At 57.3% G+C, this 15,691-nt stretch overlaps 1 protein-coding gene across 2 annotated transcripts in view; it reads right to left on the bottom strand.

The window, feature by feature from the left end:
- The window catches only part of ppp2r5d (protein phosphatase 2, regulatory subunit B', delta), a 50,838-nt gene that overhangs the window by 14,781 nt on the left and 20,366 nt on the right, over window positions 1-15,691 (bottom strand). For both annotated transcript variants that reach the window (XM_072436682.1, XM_072436683.1), the window contains exons 4-7: window positions 4,419-4,618; window positions 4,210-4,320; window positions 3,457-3,549; window positions 2,528-2,658 (exon numbers count right to left, since the gene is read on the bottom strand). In XM_072436682.1, the coding sequence (XP_072292783.1) occupies window positions 2,528-2,658; window positions 3,457-3,549; window positions 4,210-4,320; window positions 4,419-4,618 (535 nt within the window). The remainder of the gene's footprint in view (window positions 1-2,527; window positions 2,659-3,456; window positions 3,550-4,209; window positions 4,321-4,418; window positions 4,619-15,691) is intronic.

The raw sequence follows: 15,691 nt of genomic DNA, 5'->3' as shown, positions 1-15,691 counted from the left end.
TTTAGACCTGGTTTAGTCCTGGTTTAGTCCTGGTTTAGTCCTGGTTTAGTCCTGGTTTAGACCTGGTTTAGTCCTGGTTTAGTCCTGGTTTAGTCCTGGTTTAGGCCTGGTTTAGACCTGGTTTAGTCCTGGTTTAGACCTGGTTTAGTCCTGGTTTAGACCTGGTTTAGACCTGGTTTAGACCTGGTCTAGTCCTGGTTTAGACCTGGTTTAGTCCTGGTTTAGACCTGGTTTAGTCCTGGTTTAGTCCTGGTTTAGTCCTGGTTTAGACCTGGTTTAGACCTGGTTTAGTCCTGGTTTAGTCCTGGTTTAGTCCTGGTTTAGTCCTGGTTTAGACCTGGTTTAGGCCTGGTTTAGACCTGGTTTAGTCCTGGTTTAGTCCTGGTTTAGACCTGGTTTAGTCCTGGTTTAGTCCTGGTTTAGACCTGGTTTAGTCCTGGTTTAGACCTGGTTTAGTCCTGGTTTAGTCCTGGTTTAGTCCTGGTTTAGACCTGGTTTAGACCTGGTTTAGTCCTGGTTTAGTCCTGGTTTAGTCCTGGTTTAGTCCTGGTTTAGTCCTGGTTTAGTCCTGGTTTAGACCTGGTTTAGGCCTGGTTTAGTCCTGGTTTAGGCCTGGTTTAGGCCTGGTTTAGACCTGGTTTAGTCCTGGTTTAGTCCTGGTTTAGTCCTGGTTTAGGCCTGGTTTAGACCTGGTTTAGTCCTGGTTTAGACCTGGTTTAGTCCTGGTTTAGTCCTGGTTTAGTCCTGGTTTAGACCTGGTTTAGGCCTGGTTTAGGCCTGGTTTAGTCCTGGTTTAGTCCTGGTTTAGACCTGGTTTAGTCCTGGTTTAGTCCTGGTTTAGTCCTGGTTTAGTCCTGGTTTAGTCCTGGTTTAGGCCTGGTTTAGACCTGGTTTAGTCCTGGTTTAGTCCTGGTTTAGACCTGGTTTAGTCCTGGTTTAGACCTGGTTTAGGCCTGGTTTAGACCTGGTTTAGTCCTGGTTTAGACCTGGTTTAGTCCTGGTTTAGTCCTGGTTTAGTCCTGGTTTAGACCTGGTTTAGGCCTGGTTTAGGCCTGGTTTAGACCTGGTTTAGTCCTGGTTTAGTCCTGGTTTAGTCCTGGTTTAGTCCTGGTTTAGGCCTGGTTTAGTCCTGGTTTAGTCCTGGTTTAGTCCTGGTTTAGTCCTGGTTTAGGCCTGGTTTAGGCCTGGTTTAGAACTGGTTTAGTCCTGGTTTAGTCCTGGTTTAGACCTGGTTTAGACCTGGTTTAGTCCTGGTTTAGGCCTGGTTTAGGCCTGGTTTAGGCCTGGTTTAGGCCTGGTTTAGTCCTGGTTTAGGCCTGGTTTAGACCTGGTTTAGTCCTGGTTTAGGCCTGGTTTAGGCCTGGTTTAGGCCTGGTTTAGTCCTGGTTTAGTCCTGGTTTAGGCCTGGTTTAGACCTGGTTTAGTCCTGGTTTAGTCCTGGTTTAGTCCTGGTTTAGACCTGGTTTAGACCTGGTTTAGACCTGGTTTAGTCCTGGTTTAGGCCTGGTTTAGACCTGGTTTAGTCCTGGTTTAGGCCTGGTTTAGGCCTGGTTTAGTCCTGGTTTAGGCCTGGTTTAGGCCTGGTTTAGACCTGGTTTAGTCCTGGTTTAGTCCTGGTTTAGACCTGGTTTAGTCCTGGTTTAGTCCTGGTTTAGTCCTGGTTTAGACCTGGTTTAGTCCTGGTTTAGACCTGGTTTAGGCCTGGTTTAGTCCTGGTTTAGTCCTGGTTTAGTCCTGGTTTAGACCTGGTTTAGTCCTGGTTTAGTCCTGGTTTAGTCCTGGTTTAGTCCTGGTTTAGACCTGGTTTAGGCCTGGTTTAGACCTGGTTTAGTCCTGGTTTAGTCCTGGTTTAGACCTGGTTTAGTCCTGGTTTAGTCCTGGTTTAGACCTGGTTTAGGCCTGGTTTAGACCTGGTTTAGTCCTGGTTTAGTCCTGGTTTAGACCTGGTTTAGTCCTGGTTTAGGCCTGGTTTAGACCTGGTTTAGTCCTGGTTTAGACCTGGTTTAGTCCTGGTTTAGTCCTGGTTTAGTCCTGGTTTAGTCCTGGTTTAGACCTGGTTTAGGCCTGGTTTAGACCTGGTTTAGTCCTGGTTTAGTCCTGGTTTAGACCTGGTTTAGGCCTGGTTTAGGCCTGGTTTAGTCCTGGTTTAGACCTGGTTTAGTCCTGGTTTAGACCTGGTTTAGACCTGGTTTAGTCCTGGTTTAGTCCTGGTTTAGACCTGGTTTAGTCCTGGTTTAGACCTGGTTTAGTCCTGGTTTAGTCCTGGTTTAGTCCTGGTTTAGTCCTGGTTTAGACCTGGTTTAGACCTGGTTTAGACCTGGTTTAGTCCTGGTTTAGTCCTGGTTTAGACCTGGTTTAGGCCTGGTTTAGGCCTGGTTTAGTCCTGGTTTAGACCTGGTTTAGTCCTGGTTTAGACCTGGTTTAGGCCTGGTTTAGACCTGGTTTAGGCCTGGTTTAGGCCTGGTTTAGACCTGGTTTAGGCCTGGTTTAGGCCTGGTTTAGTCCTGGTTTAGGCCTGGTTTAGTACCTGTAGAAGATGTTGTTGATCTGGCGGCGGATGTAGGCCCTCAGACCGAGGAACTTGCCGTAGATCCTGTGGAGAATTGTCTTCAGGAAGTCTCGCTCTCTCGGGTCTTCACTGTCGAACAGCTCCAGCAACTGACACAAGGGGAAGATATTTAAACAGTGCATTACACGTACTACACGTGTTTTACGTGTGTTTCACGTGTGTTTCACCTGTTTCGTGTTGTTTCACGTGTGTTTCACGTGTTTTGTGTTGTTTCACGTGTGTTTCGTGTCGTTTCACGTGTGTTTCACGTGTTTTGTGTTGTTTCACGTGTGTTTCACGTGTGTTTCACGTGTGTTTCACGTGTGTTTCACGTGTGTTTCGTGTCGTTTCACGTGTGTTTCACGTGTTGTTTCACGTGTGTTTCACGTGTGTTTCGTGTCGTTTCACGTGTGTTTCACGTGTGTTTCACGTGTGTTTCACGTGTGTTTCACGTGTCGTTTCACGTGTGTTTCACGTGTTGTTTCACATGTGTTTCACGTGTTTCGTGTTGTTTCACGTGTGTTTCACGTGTGTTTCACGTGTGTTTCACGTGTGTTTCACGTGTGTTTCACGTGTTTCGTGTTGTTTCACGTGTGTTTCACGTGTGTTTCACGTGTGTTTCACGTTGTTTCACGTGTGTTTCACGTGTGTTTCACGTGTTTCGTGTTGTTTCACGTGTGTTTCACGTGTGTTTCACGTGTGTTTCACGTTGTTTCACGTGTGTTTCACGTGTGTTTCACGTGTGTTTCACGTGTGTTTCACGTGTTGTTTCACGTGTGTTTCACGTGTGTTTCACGTGTGTTTCACGTGTGTTTCACGTGTGTTTCACGTGTGTTTCACATGGCTAAGATTAGGGTTAGCTTTAGCGCTGTGTGGGGAAAGTCTCGGGGGTCAAAGGTCAGACTCACCGACATCACAAACTTCTGGTCGATGTATTTCTTGGAAACATTTGGTTGAAAATCTGGAGACTCCAGAAAACGCAAGAAGAACTCGTACACGAGCTGCAGAGAGAACGTCACCGCTTTAGACTCGCTTTAGTCCCGCTTTAGACCCGCTTTAGTCCCGCTTTAGTCCCGCTTTAGACCCGCTTTAGACCTGCTTTAGACTCGCTTTAGTCCCGCTTTAGACCCGCTTTAGTCCCGCTTTAGTCCCGCTTTAGACCCGCTTTAGACCCGCTTTAGTCCCGCTTTAGTCCCGCTTTAGACCCGCTTTAGACTCGCTTTAGTCCCGCTTTAGTCCCGCTTTAGTCCCGCTTTAGACCCGCTTTAGACCCGCTTTAGTCCCGCTTTAGACCCGCTTTAGTCCCGCTTTAGTCCCGCTTTAGACCCGCTTTAGTCCCGCTTTAGTCCCGCTTTAGTCCCGCTTTAGTCCCGCTTTAGTCCCGCTTTAGACCCGCTTTAGACCCGCTTTAGTCCCGCTTTAGACCCGCTTTAGTCCCGCTTTAGACCCGCTTTAGTCCCGCTTTAGTCCCGCTTTAGACCCGCTTTAGTCCCGCTTTAGTCCCGCTTTAGTCCCGCTTTAGTCCCGCTTTAGTCCCGCTTTAGACCCGCTTTAGTCCCGCTTTAGTCCCGCTTTAGTCCCGCTTTAGTCCCGCTTTAGTCCCGCTTTAGTCCCGCTTTACTCCCCTCATACTCCGGTTCTCCTCCCGTTCTCCTCCTGACCTGTAGGTGGGGCCATGCTGCCTCCAGAGTGGGCTCGTCCTCCTCTGGGTCAAACTCTGCTCCGGTCGGGTTTGACGAGGGAGGAAGAGTCCGGAACACGTTCACCGAGAACTGTCCAGAGAACACAGAACATGGGACAGGGGAACATGGAAGAGGGGAACACGGGACAGGGGAACATGGAAGAGGGGAACACGAGCTCGGGTACTCACCATACACACAGCCTCGGGGTAGATGGTGTCTGTTAGCACCTCGTTGTTGTGTGTGATGAACTCGACCATCTCGTTCAGTCCGGCGCGTTTCACTTCCTTGTACTTGAGGTCAGAGAGCGGGTCAGACACGAAGTCAAACAGAACACAGCACTGACGCAGCTTCTGCACGAACAGGTCCTCACGCTCCACAGCCGGGGCATCTGAGGTAAAGAACAGACCCTTAAACATCAAGTCTTATGAACGCCTGGGCCTCCCCTGCTCTTCTCCCTGTGGACGACACCACCCTCATCCCCACGACGACGCCATGACACCACCCTCATCGCCACGACGACACCACCCTCATCGCCACGACGACACCACCCTCATCGCCATGATGACACCACCCTCATCCCCACGACGACACCACCCTCATCCCCACGACGACACCACCCTCATCCCCACGACGACACCACCCTCATCGCCATGATGACACCACCCTCATCCCCACGACGACACCACCCTCATCCCCACGACGACGCCATGACACCACCCTCATCGCCACGACGACACCACCCTCATCGCCACGACGACGCCATGACACCACCCTCATCGCCACGACGACACCACCCTCATCGCCACGACGACACCACCCTCATCGCCATGATGACACCACCCTCATCGCCACCATGACACCACCCTCATCGCCATGACGACACCATGACACCACGACACCACCCTCATCGCCACGACGACAACATGATGACACCACCCTCATCTCCACGACGACACCATGACACCACGACACCACCCTGATCGCCACGACGCCGCCATGATGACACCACCCTCATCGCCACGACGACACCACCCTCATCGCCATGACGACACCACCCTGATCGCCATGACGACACCACCCTCATCGCCAGGACGACACCATGACAACACCACCCTCATCGCCATGACGACACCACCCTCATCGCCAGGACGACACCATGACAACACCACCCTCGTCGCCACGACGACACCACCCTCATCGCCATGACGACACCACCCTCATCGCCATGATGACACCACCCTCATCGCAACGACGACACCACCCTCATCGCCATGACGACACCACCATCATCGCCACCATGACACCACCCTCATCGCAACGACGACACCACCCTCATCGCCACGACGACACCACCCTCATCGCCATGATGACACCACTATGACACCACCCTCATCGCCATGACGACACATGACACCACCCTCATCGCCACGACGACACCACCCTCATCACCACTACGACGCCATGATGACACCACCCTCATCGCCACGAAGACGCCATGACACCACGACACCACCCTGATCGCCACGACGACACCACCCTCATCGCCATGACGACACCACCCTGATCGCCATGACGACACCACCCTGATCGCCATGACGACACCACCCTGATCGCCAGGACGACACCATGAAGACACCACCCTCATCGCCATGACGACACCACCCTCATCGCCAGGACGACACCATGAAGACACCACCCTCATCGCCACGGCACCGCCATGACACCACCCTCATCGCCACGACGACACCACCCTCATCCCCACGACGACACCACCCTCATCCCCACGACGACACCACCCTCATCCCCACGACGACACCACCCTCATCGCCACGACGACACCACCCTCATCCCCACGACGACACCACCCTCATCGCCACGACGACACCACCCTCATCGCCACGACGACACCACCCTCATCCCCACGACGACACCACCCTCATCACCACGACGACACCATGATGACACCACCCTCATCGCCACGGCGCCGCCATGACACCACCCTCATCGCCACGACGACACCACCCTCATCCCCACGACGACACCACCCTCATCCCCACGACGACACCACCCTCATCCCCACGACGACAACACCCTCATCCCCACGACGACACCACCCTCATCGCCACGACACCACCCTCATCGCCACGACGACACCACCCTCATCGCTACGACGACACCACCCTCATCGCTACGACGACACCACCCTCATCGCCACCATGACACCACCCTCATCGCCACCATGACACCACCCTCATCGCCACGACGACACCATGACACCACCCTCATCACCACGACGACACCACCCTCATCGCCACGAAGACGCCATGACACCACGACACTAACCTGATCGCCACGACGACACCACCCTCATCGCCATGACACCACCCTGATCGCCATGACGACACCACCCTCATCGCCAGGACGACACCATGAAGACACCACCCACATCGCCATGACGACACCACCCTCATCGCCATGACGACACCACCCTCATCGCCATGACGACACCACCCTCATCGCCAGGACGACACCATGAAGACACCACCCTCATCGCCACGGCGACACCACCCTCATCGCCACGACGACACCGGGACATCGCCCTCATCCCCAAAACGACACCACCCTCATCGCCACGACGACACCACCCTCATCCTCATGACGCCACCACCACCCTCATCGCCACGAAGACACCATCCTCATCGCCACGACGACACCACCCTCATCGCCACGACGACACCATGACACCACCCTCATCGCCACGACAACGCCATGATACCACCCTCATCGCCACGACACCACCCTCATCGCCACGACGACACCACCCTCATCGCCACGACGACACCACCCTCATCGCCACGATGACACCACCCTCATTGTCACCATGACACTACCCTCATCGCCACGACGACGACATGATGACATCACCCTCATCGCCACGACGACACCATGACGACGCCACCCTCATCACCACGACGACGCCATGATGACACCACCCTCATCGCCACGAAGACGCTATGACACCACGACACCACCCTGATCGCCACGACGACACCACCCTCATCGCCATGACGACACCACCCTGATCGCCATGACGACACCACCCTCATCGCCAGGACGACACCATGAAGACACCACCCTCATCGCCATGACGACACCACCCTCATCGCCAGGACGACACCATGACAACACCACCCTCATCGCCATGACGACACCACCCTCATCGCCACGACGCCGCCATGACACCACCCTCATCGCCACGACGACACCACCCTAATCGCCATGACGACACCACCCTCATCGCCATGACGACACCACCCACATCGCCACGACGACGCCCATGATGACACCACCCTCATCGCCATGACGACACCACCCTGATCGCCATGACGACACCACCCTCATCGCCAGGACGACACCATGAAAACACCACCCTCATCGCCATGACGACACCACCCTCATCGCCAGGACGACACCATGAAAACACCACCCTCATCGCCATGACGACACCACCCTCATCGACAGGACGACACCAAGAAAACACCACCCTCATCGCCATGACGACACCACCCTCATCGCCAGGACGACACCATGACAACACCACCCTCATCGCCACGACGACACCACCCTCATCGCCACGATGACACCACCCTCATTGCCACCATGACACTACCCTCATCGCCACGACGACGACATGATGACATCACCCTCATCGCCACGACGACACCATGACGACGCCACCCTCATCACCACGACGACGCCATGACGACACCACCCTCATCGCCAGGACGACACCATGACAACACCACCCTCATCGCCACGATGACACCACCCTCATTGCCACCATGACACTACCCTCATCGCCACGACGACACCATGACGACGCCACCCTCATCGCCACGACGACACCATGACGACGCCACCCTCATCACCACGACGACGCCATGATGACACCACCCTCATCGCCACGAAGACGCTATGACACCACGACACCACCCTGATCGCCACGACGACACCACCCTCATCGCCATGACGACACCACCCTGATCGCCATGACGACACCACCCTCATCGCCAGGACGACACCATGAAGACACCACCCTCATCGCCATGACGACACCACCCTCATCGCCACGACGCCGCCATGACACCACCCTCATCTCCATGACGACACCACCCTCATCTTCATGACGACACCACCCACATCGCCACGACGACGCCCATGATGACACCACCCTCATCGCCATGACGACACCACCCTAATCGCCATGACGACACCACCCTCATCGCCAGGACGACACCATGAAAACACCACCCTCATCGCCATGACGACACCACCCTCATCGCCACGACGACACCATGAAGACACCACCCTCATCGCCACGACGACACCACCCTCATCGCCACGACGACACCATGATGACACCACCCTCATCGCCACGACGACACCATGATGACACCACCCTCATCGCCACGACGACACCATGATGACACCACCCTCATCGCCACGGGGCCGCCATGACACCACCCTCATCGCCACGACGACACCACCCTCATCCCCACGACGACACCACCCTCATCCCCACGACGACACCGCCCTCATCGCCACGACGACACCATGACGACACCACCCTCATCCCCACGACGACACCGCCCTCATCCCTACAACAACACCACCCTCATCGCCACGACGACACCGCCCTCATCGCCACGACGACACCACCCTCATCGCCACGACACCACCCTCATCGCCACGACGACACCACCCTCATCGCTACGACGACACAACCCTCATCGCCACCATGACACCACCCTCATCGCCATGACGACACCATGACACCACCCTCATCGCCACGACGACGACATGATGACACCACCCTCATCTCCACGACGACACCATGACACCACGACACCACCCTGATCGCCACGACGACACCACCCTCATCGCCATGACGACACCACCCTGATCGCCATGACGACACCACCCTCATCGCCAGGACGACACCATGAAGACACCACCCTCATCGCCATGACGACACCACCCTCATCGCCAGGACGACACCATGAAGACACCACCCTCATCGCCATGATGACACCACCCTCATCGCCACGAAGACGCTATGACACCACGACACCACCCTGATCGCCACGACGACACCACCCTCATCGCCATGACGACACCACCCTCATCGCCATGACGACACCACCCTCATCGCCAGGACGACACCACCCTCATCGCCAGGACGACACCATCCTCATCGCCACGACGACACCATGATGACACCACCCTCATCGCCACGACGCCGCCATGACACCACCCTCATCGCCACGACGACACCACCCTAATCGCCATGACGACACCACCCTCATCGCCATGACGACACCACCCACATCGCCACGACGACGCCCATGATGAAACCACCCTCATCGCCATGACGACACCACCCTGATCGCCAGGACGACACCACCCTCATCGCCATGACGACACCACCCACATCGCCACGACGACGCCCATGATGAAACCACCCTCATCGCCATGACGACACCACCCTCATCGCCATGACGACACCACCCTCATCGCCAGGACGACACCATCCTCATCGCCACGACGACACCATGATGACACCACCCTCATCGCCACGACGCCGCCATGACACCACCCTCATCGCCACGACGACACCACCCTAATCGCCATGACGACACCACCCTCATCGCCATGACGACACCACCCACATCGCCACGACGACGCCCATGATGAAACCACCCTCATCGCCATGACGACACCACCCTGATCGCCAGGACGACACCATGAAAACACCACCCTCATCGCCATGACGACACCACCCTCATCGCCAGGACGACACCATGAAAACACCACCCTCATCGCCATGACGACACCACCCTCATCGCCAGGACGACACCATGAAAACACCACCCTCATCGCCATGACGACACCACCCTCATCGCCAGGACGACACCATGAAAACACCACCCTCATCGCCATGACGACACCACCCTCATCGCCAGGACGACACCATGAAGACACCACCCTCATCGCCACGACGACACCACCCTCATCGCCACGACGACATCATGATGACACCACCCTCATCGCCACGGGGCCGCCATGACACCACCCTCATCGCCACGACGACACCACCCTCATCCCCACGACGACACCACCCTCATCCCCACGACGACACCACCCTCATCCCCACGACGACACCGCCCTCATCGCCACGACGACACCATGACGACACAACCCTCATCCCCACGACGACACCACCCTCATCCCTACAACAACACCACCCTCATCGCCACGACGACACCGCCCTCATCCCCATGACGCCACCACCACCCTCATCGCCATGACGACACCATGACGAAACCACCCTCATTGCCACGACGACGCCATGACACCACCCTCATCGCCACGACGACACCACCCTCATCGCCACGACACCACCCTCATCGCCACGACGACACCACCCTCATCGCTACGACGACACAACCCTCATCGCCACCATGACACCACCCTCATCGCCACATGACACCACCCTCATCGCCATGACGACACCATGACACCACCCTCATCGCCACGAAGACACCATGACATCACCCTCATCGCCACGACGACACCATGACGACACCACCCTCATCGCCACGACGACACCATGACACCACCCTCATCGCCATGACAACACCACCCTCATCGCCATGACGACACCATGACGACACCACCCTCATCACCACGACGACGCCATGACACCACCCTCATCGCCACGACACCACCCTCATCGCCACGACGCCGCCATGACACCACCCTCATCGCCACGACGACACCACCCTAATCGCCATGACGACACCACCCTCATCGCCATGACGACACCACCCACATCGCCACGACGACGCCCATGATGAAACCACCCTCATCGCCATGACGACACCACCCTGATCGCCATGACGACACCACCCTCATCGCCAGGACGACACCATGAAAACACCACCCTCATCGCCATGACGACACCACCCTCATCGCCAGGACGACACCATGAAAACACCACCCTCATCGCCATGACGACACCACCCTAATCGCCAGGACGACACCATGAAAACACCACCCTCATCGCCATGACGACACCACCCTCATCGCCAGGACGACACCATGAAGACACCACCCTCATCGCCACGACGACACCACCCTCATCGCCACGACGACACCATGATGACACCACCCTCATCGCCACGGGGCCGCCATGACACCACCCTCATCGCCACGACGACACCACCCTCATCCCCACGACGACACCACCCTCATCCCCACGACGACACCACCCTCATCCCCACGACGACACCGCCCTCATCGCCACGACGACACCATGACGACACAACCCTCATCCCCACGACGACACCACCCTCATCCCTACAACAACACCACCCTCATCGCCACGACGACACCGCCCTCATCCCCATGACGCCACCACCACCCTCATCGCCATGACGACACCATGACGAAACCACCCTCATTGCCACGACGACGCCATGACACCACCCTCATCGCCACGACGACACCACCCTCATCGCCACGACACCACCCTCATCGCCACGACGACACCACCCTCATCGCTACGACGACACAACCCTCATCGCCACCATGACACCACCCTCATCGCCACATGACACCACCCTCATCGCCATGACGACACCATGACACCACCCTCATCGCCACGAAGACACCATGACATCACCCTCATCGCCACGACGACACCATGACGACACCACCCTCATCGCCACGACGACACCATGACACCACCCTCATCGCCATGACAACACCACCCTCATCGCCATGACGACACCATGACGACACCACCCTCATCGCCACGACGACACCATGACGACACCACCCTCATCGCCACGACGACACCATGACACCACCCTCATCGCCATGACAACACCACCCTCATCGCCATGACGACACCATGACGACACCACCCTCATCACCACGACGACGCCATGACACCACCCTCATCGCCACGACACCACCCTCATCGCCACGACGCCGCCATGACACCACCCTCATCGCCACGACGACACCACCCTAATCGCCATGACGACACCACCCTCATCGCCATGACGACACCACCCACATCGCCACGACGACGCCCATGATGAAACCACCCTCATCGCCATGACGACACCACCCTGATCGCCATGACGACACCACCCTCATCGCCAGGACGACACCATGAAAACACCACCCTCATCGCCATGACGACACCACCCTCATCGCCAGGACGACACCATGAAAACACCACCCTCATCGCCATGACGACACCACCCTAATCGCCAGGACGACACCATGAAAACACCACCCTCATCGCCATGACGACACCACCCTCATCGCCAGGACGACACAATGAAGACACCACCCTCATCGCCACGACGACACCACCCTCATCGCCACGACGACACCATGATGACACCACCCTCATCGCCACGGGGCCGCCATGACACCACCCTCATCGCCACGACGACACCACCCTCATCCCCACGACGACACCACCCTCATCCCCACGACGACACCACCCTCATCCCCACGACGACACCACCCTCATCCCCACGACGACACCGCCCTCATCGCCACGACGACACCATGACGACACAACCCTCATCCCCACGACGACACCACCCTCATCCCTACAACAACACCACCCTCATCGCCACGACGACACCGCCCTCATCCCCATGACGCCACCACCACCCTCATCGCCATGACGACACCATGACGAAACCACCCTCATTGCCACGACGACGCCATGACACCACCCTCATCGCCACGACGACACCACCCTCATCGCCACGACACCACCCTCATCGCCACGACGACACCACCCTCATCGCTACGACGACACAACCCTCATCGCCACCATGACACCACCCTCATCGCCACATGACACCACCCTCATCGCCATGACGACACCATGACACCACCCTCATCGCCACGAAGACACCATGACATCACCCTCATCGCCACGACGACACCATGACGACACCACCCTCATCGCCACGACGACACCATGACACCACCCTCATCGCCATGACAACACCACCCTCATCGCCATGACGACACCATGACGACACCACCCTCATCACCACGACGACGCCATGACACCACCCTCATCGCCACGACACCACCCTCATCGCCACGACGCCGCCATGACACCACCCTCATCGCCACGACGACACCACCCTAATCGCCATGACGACACCACCCTCATCGCCATGACGACACCACCCACATCGCCACGACGACGCCCATGATGAAACCACCCTCATCGCCATGACGACGCCATGACACCACCCTCATCGCCACGACATCACCCTCATCGCCACGACAATACCAACCTCATCGCCATGACGACACCATGACGACACCACCCTCATCGCCACGACGACGCCATGACACCACCCTCATCGCCACGACATCACCCTCATCGCCACGACAATACCAACCTCATCGCCATGACGACACCATGACGACACCACCCTCATCGCCACGACGACGCCATGACACCACCCTCATCGCCACGACGACACCATGACGACACCACCCTCATCGCCACGACGACACCATGACACCACCCTCATCGCCATGACAACACCACCCTCATCGCCATGACGACACCATGACGACACCACCCTCATCACCACGACGACGCCATGACACCACCCTCATCGCCACGACACCACCATCATCGCCACGACGACACCACCCTCATCGCCACGACGACACCACCCTCATCGCAACGATGACACCACCCTCATCGCCACCATGACACTACCCTCATCGCCACGACGACGACATGATGACATCACCCTCATCGCCACGACGACGCCATGATGACACCACCCTCATCGCCACGAAGACGCCATGACACCACGACACCACCCTGATCGCCACGACGACACCACCCTCATCGCCAGGACGACACCATGAAGACACCACCCTCATCGCCATGACGACACCACCCTCATCGCCAGGACGACACCATGACAACACCACCCTCATCGCCATGACGACACCACCCTCATCGCCAGGACGACACCATCCTCATCGCCACGACGACACCACCCTCATCGCCACGACGACACCATGATGACACCACCCTCATCGCCACGACGACACCATGACACCACCCTCATCGCCACGACGACACCACCCTAATCGCCACGACGACACCACCCTCATCGCCATGACGAAACCACCCACATCGCCACGACGACGCCCATGATGACACCACCCTCATCGCCACGACGCCGCCATGACACCACCCTCATCGCCACGACGACACCACCCTAATCGCCACGACGACACCACCCTCATCGCCATGACGAAACCACCCACATCGCCACGACGACGCCCATGATGACACCACCCTCATCGCCATGACGACACCACCTTCATCGCCACGAAGACGCCATGACACCACGACACCACCCTGATCGCCACGACGACACCACCCTCATCGCCATGACACCACCCTGATCGCCATGATGACATCACCCTCATCGCCATGACACCACCCTGATCGCCATGATGACATCACCCTCATCGCCACGACGACGCCATGATGACACCACCCTCATCGCCACGACGACACCATGACGACACCACCCTCATCGCCACGACGACGCCATGACACCACCCTCATCGCCACGACACCACCCTCATCGCCATGACGACACCATGACACCACCCTCATCGCCACGAAGACACCATGACACCACCCTCATCGCCACGACGACACCACCCTCATCGCCACGACGACACCACCCTCATCGCCACCATGACACCACCCTCATCGCCACCATGACACCACCCTCATCACCATGACGACACCATGACACCACCCTCATCGCCACGACGACGACATGATGACATCACCCTCATCACCACGACGACGCCATGATGACACGACGACACCACCCTAATCGCCATGACGACACCACCCTCATCGCCATGACGACACCACCCACATCGCCACGACGACGCCCATGATGAAACCACCCTCATCGCCATGACGACACCACCCTGATCGCCATGACGACACCACCCTCATCGCCAGGACGACACCATGAAAACACCACCCTCATCGCCATGACGACACCACCCTCATCGCCAGGACGACACCATGAAAACACCACCCTCATCGCCATGACGACACCACCCTAATCGCCAGGACGACACCATGAAAACACCACCCTCATCGCCATGACGACACCACCCTCATCGCCAGGACGACACCATGAAGACACCACCCTCATCGCCACGACGACACCACCCTCATCGCCACGACGACACCATGATGACACCACCCTCATCGCCACGGGGCCGCCATGACACCACCCTCATCGCCACGACGACACCACCCTCATCCCCACGACGACACCACCCTCATCCCCAC

Source organism: Eucyclogobius newberryi, unplaced genomic scaffold, assembly GCF_026437365.1.
Source record: "Eucyclogobius newberryi isolate DKJ021-1_F unplaced genomic scaffold, fEucNew1.0.hap1 SCAF_8, whole genome shotgun sequence".
In the NCBI taxonomy this organism is placed as follows: Eukaryota; Metazoa; Chordata; class Actinopteri; order Gobiiformes; family Gobiidae; genus Eucyclogobius; species Eucyclogobius newberryi.
The sequence above is the reverse complement of the archived record's forward strand: the minus strand, read 5'-3'. Positions and strand labels throughout refer to the sequence as shown.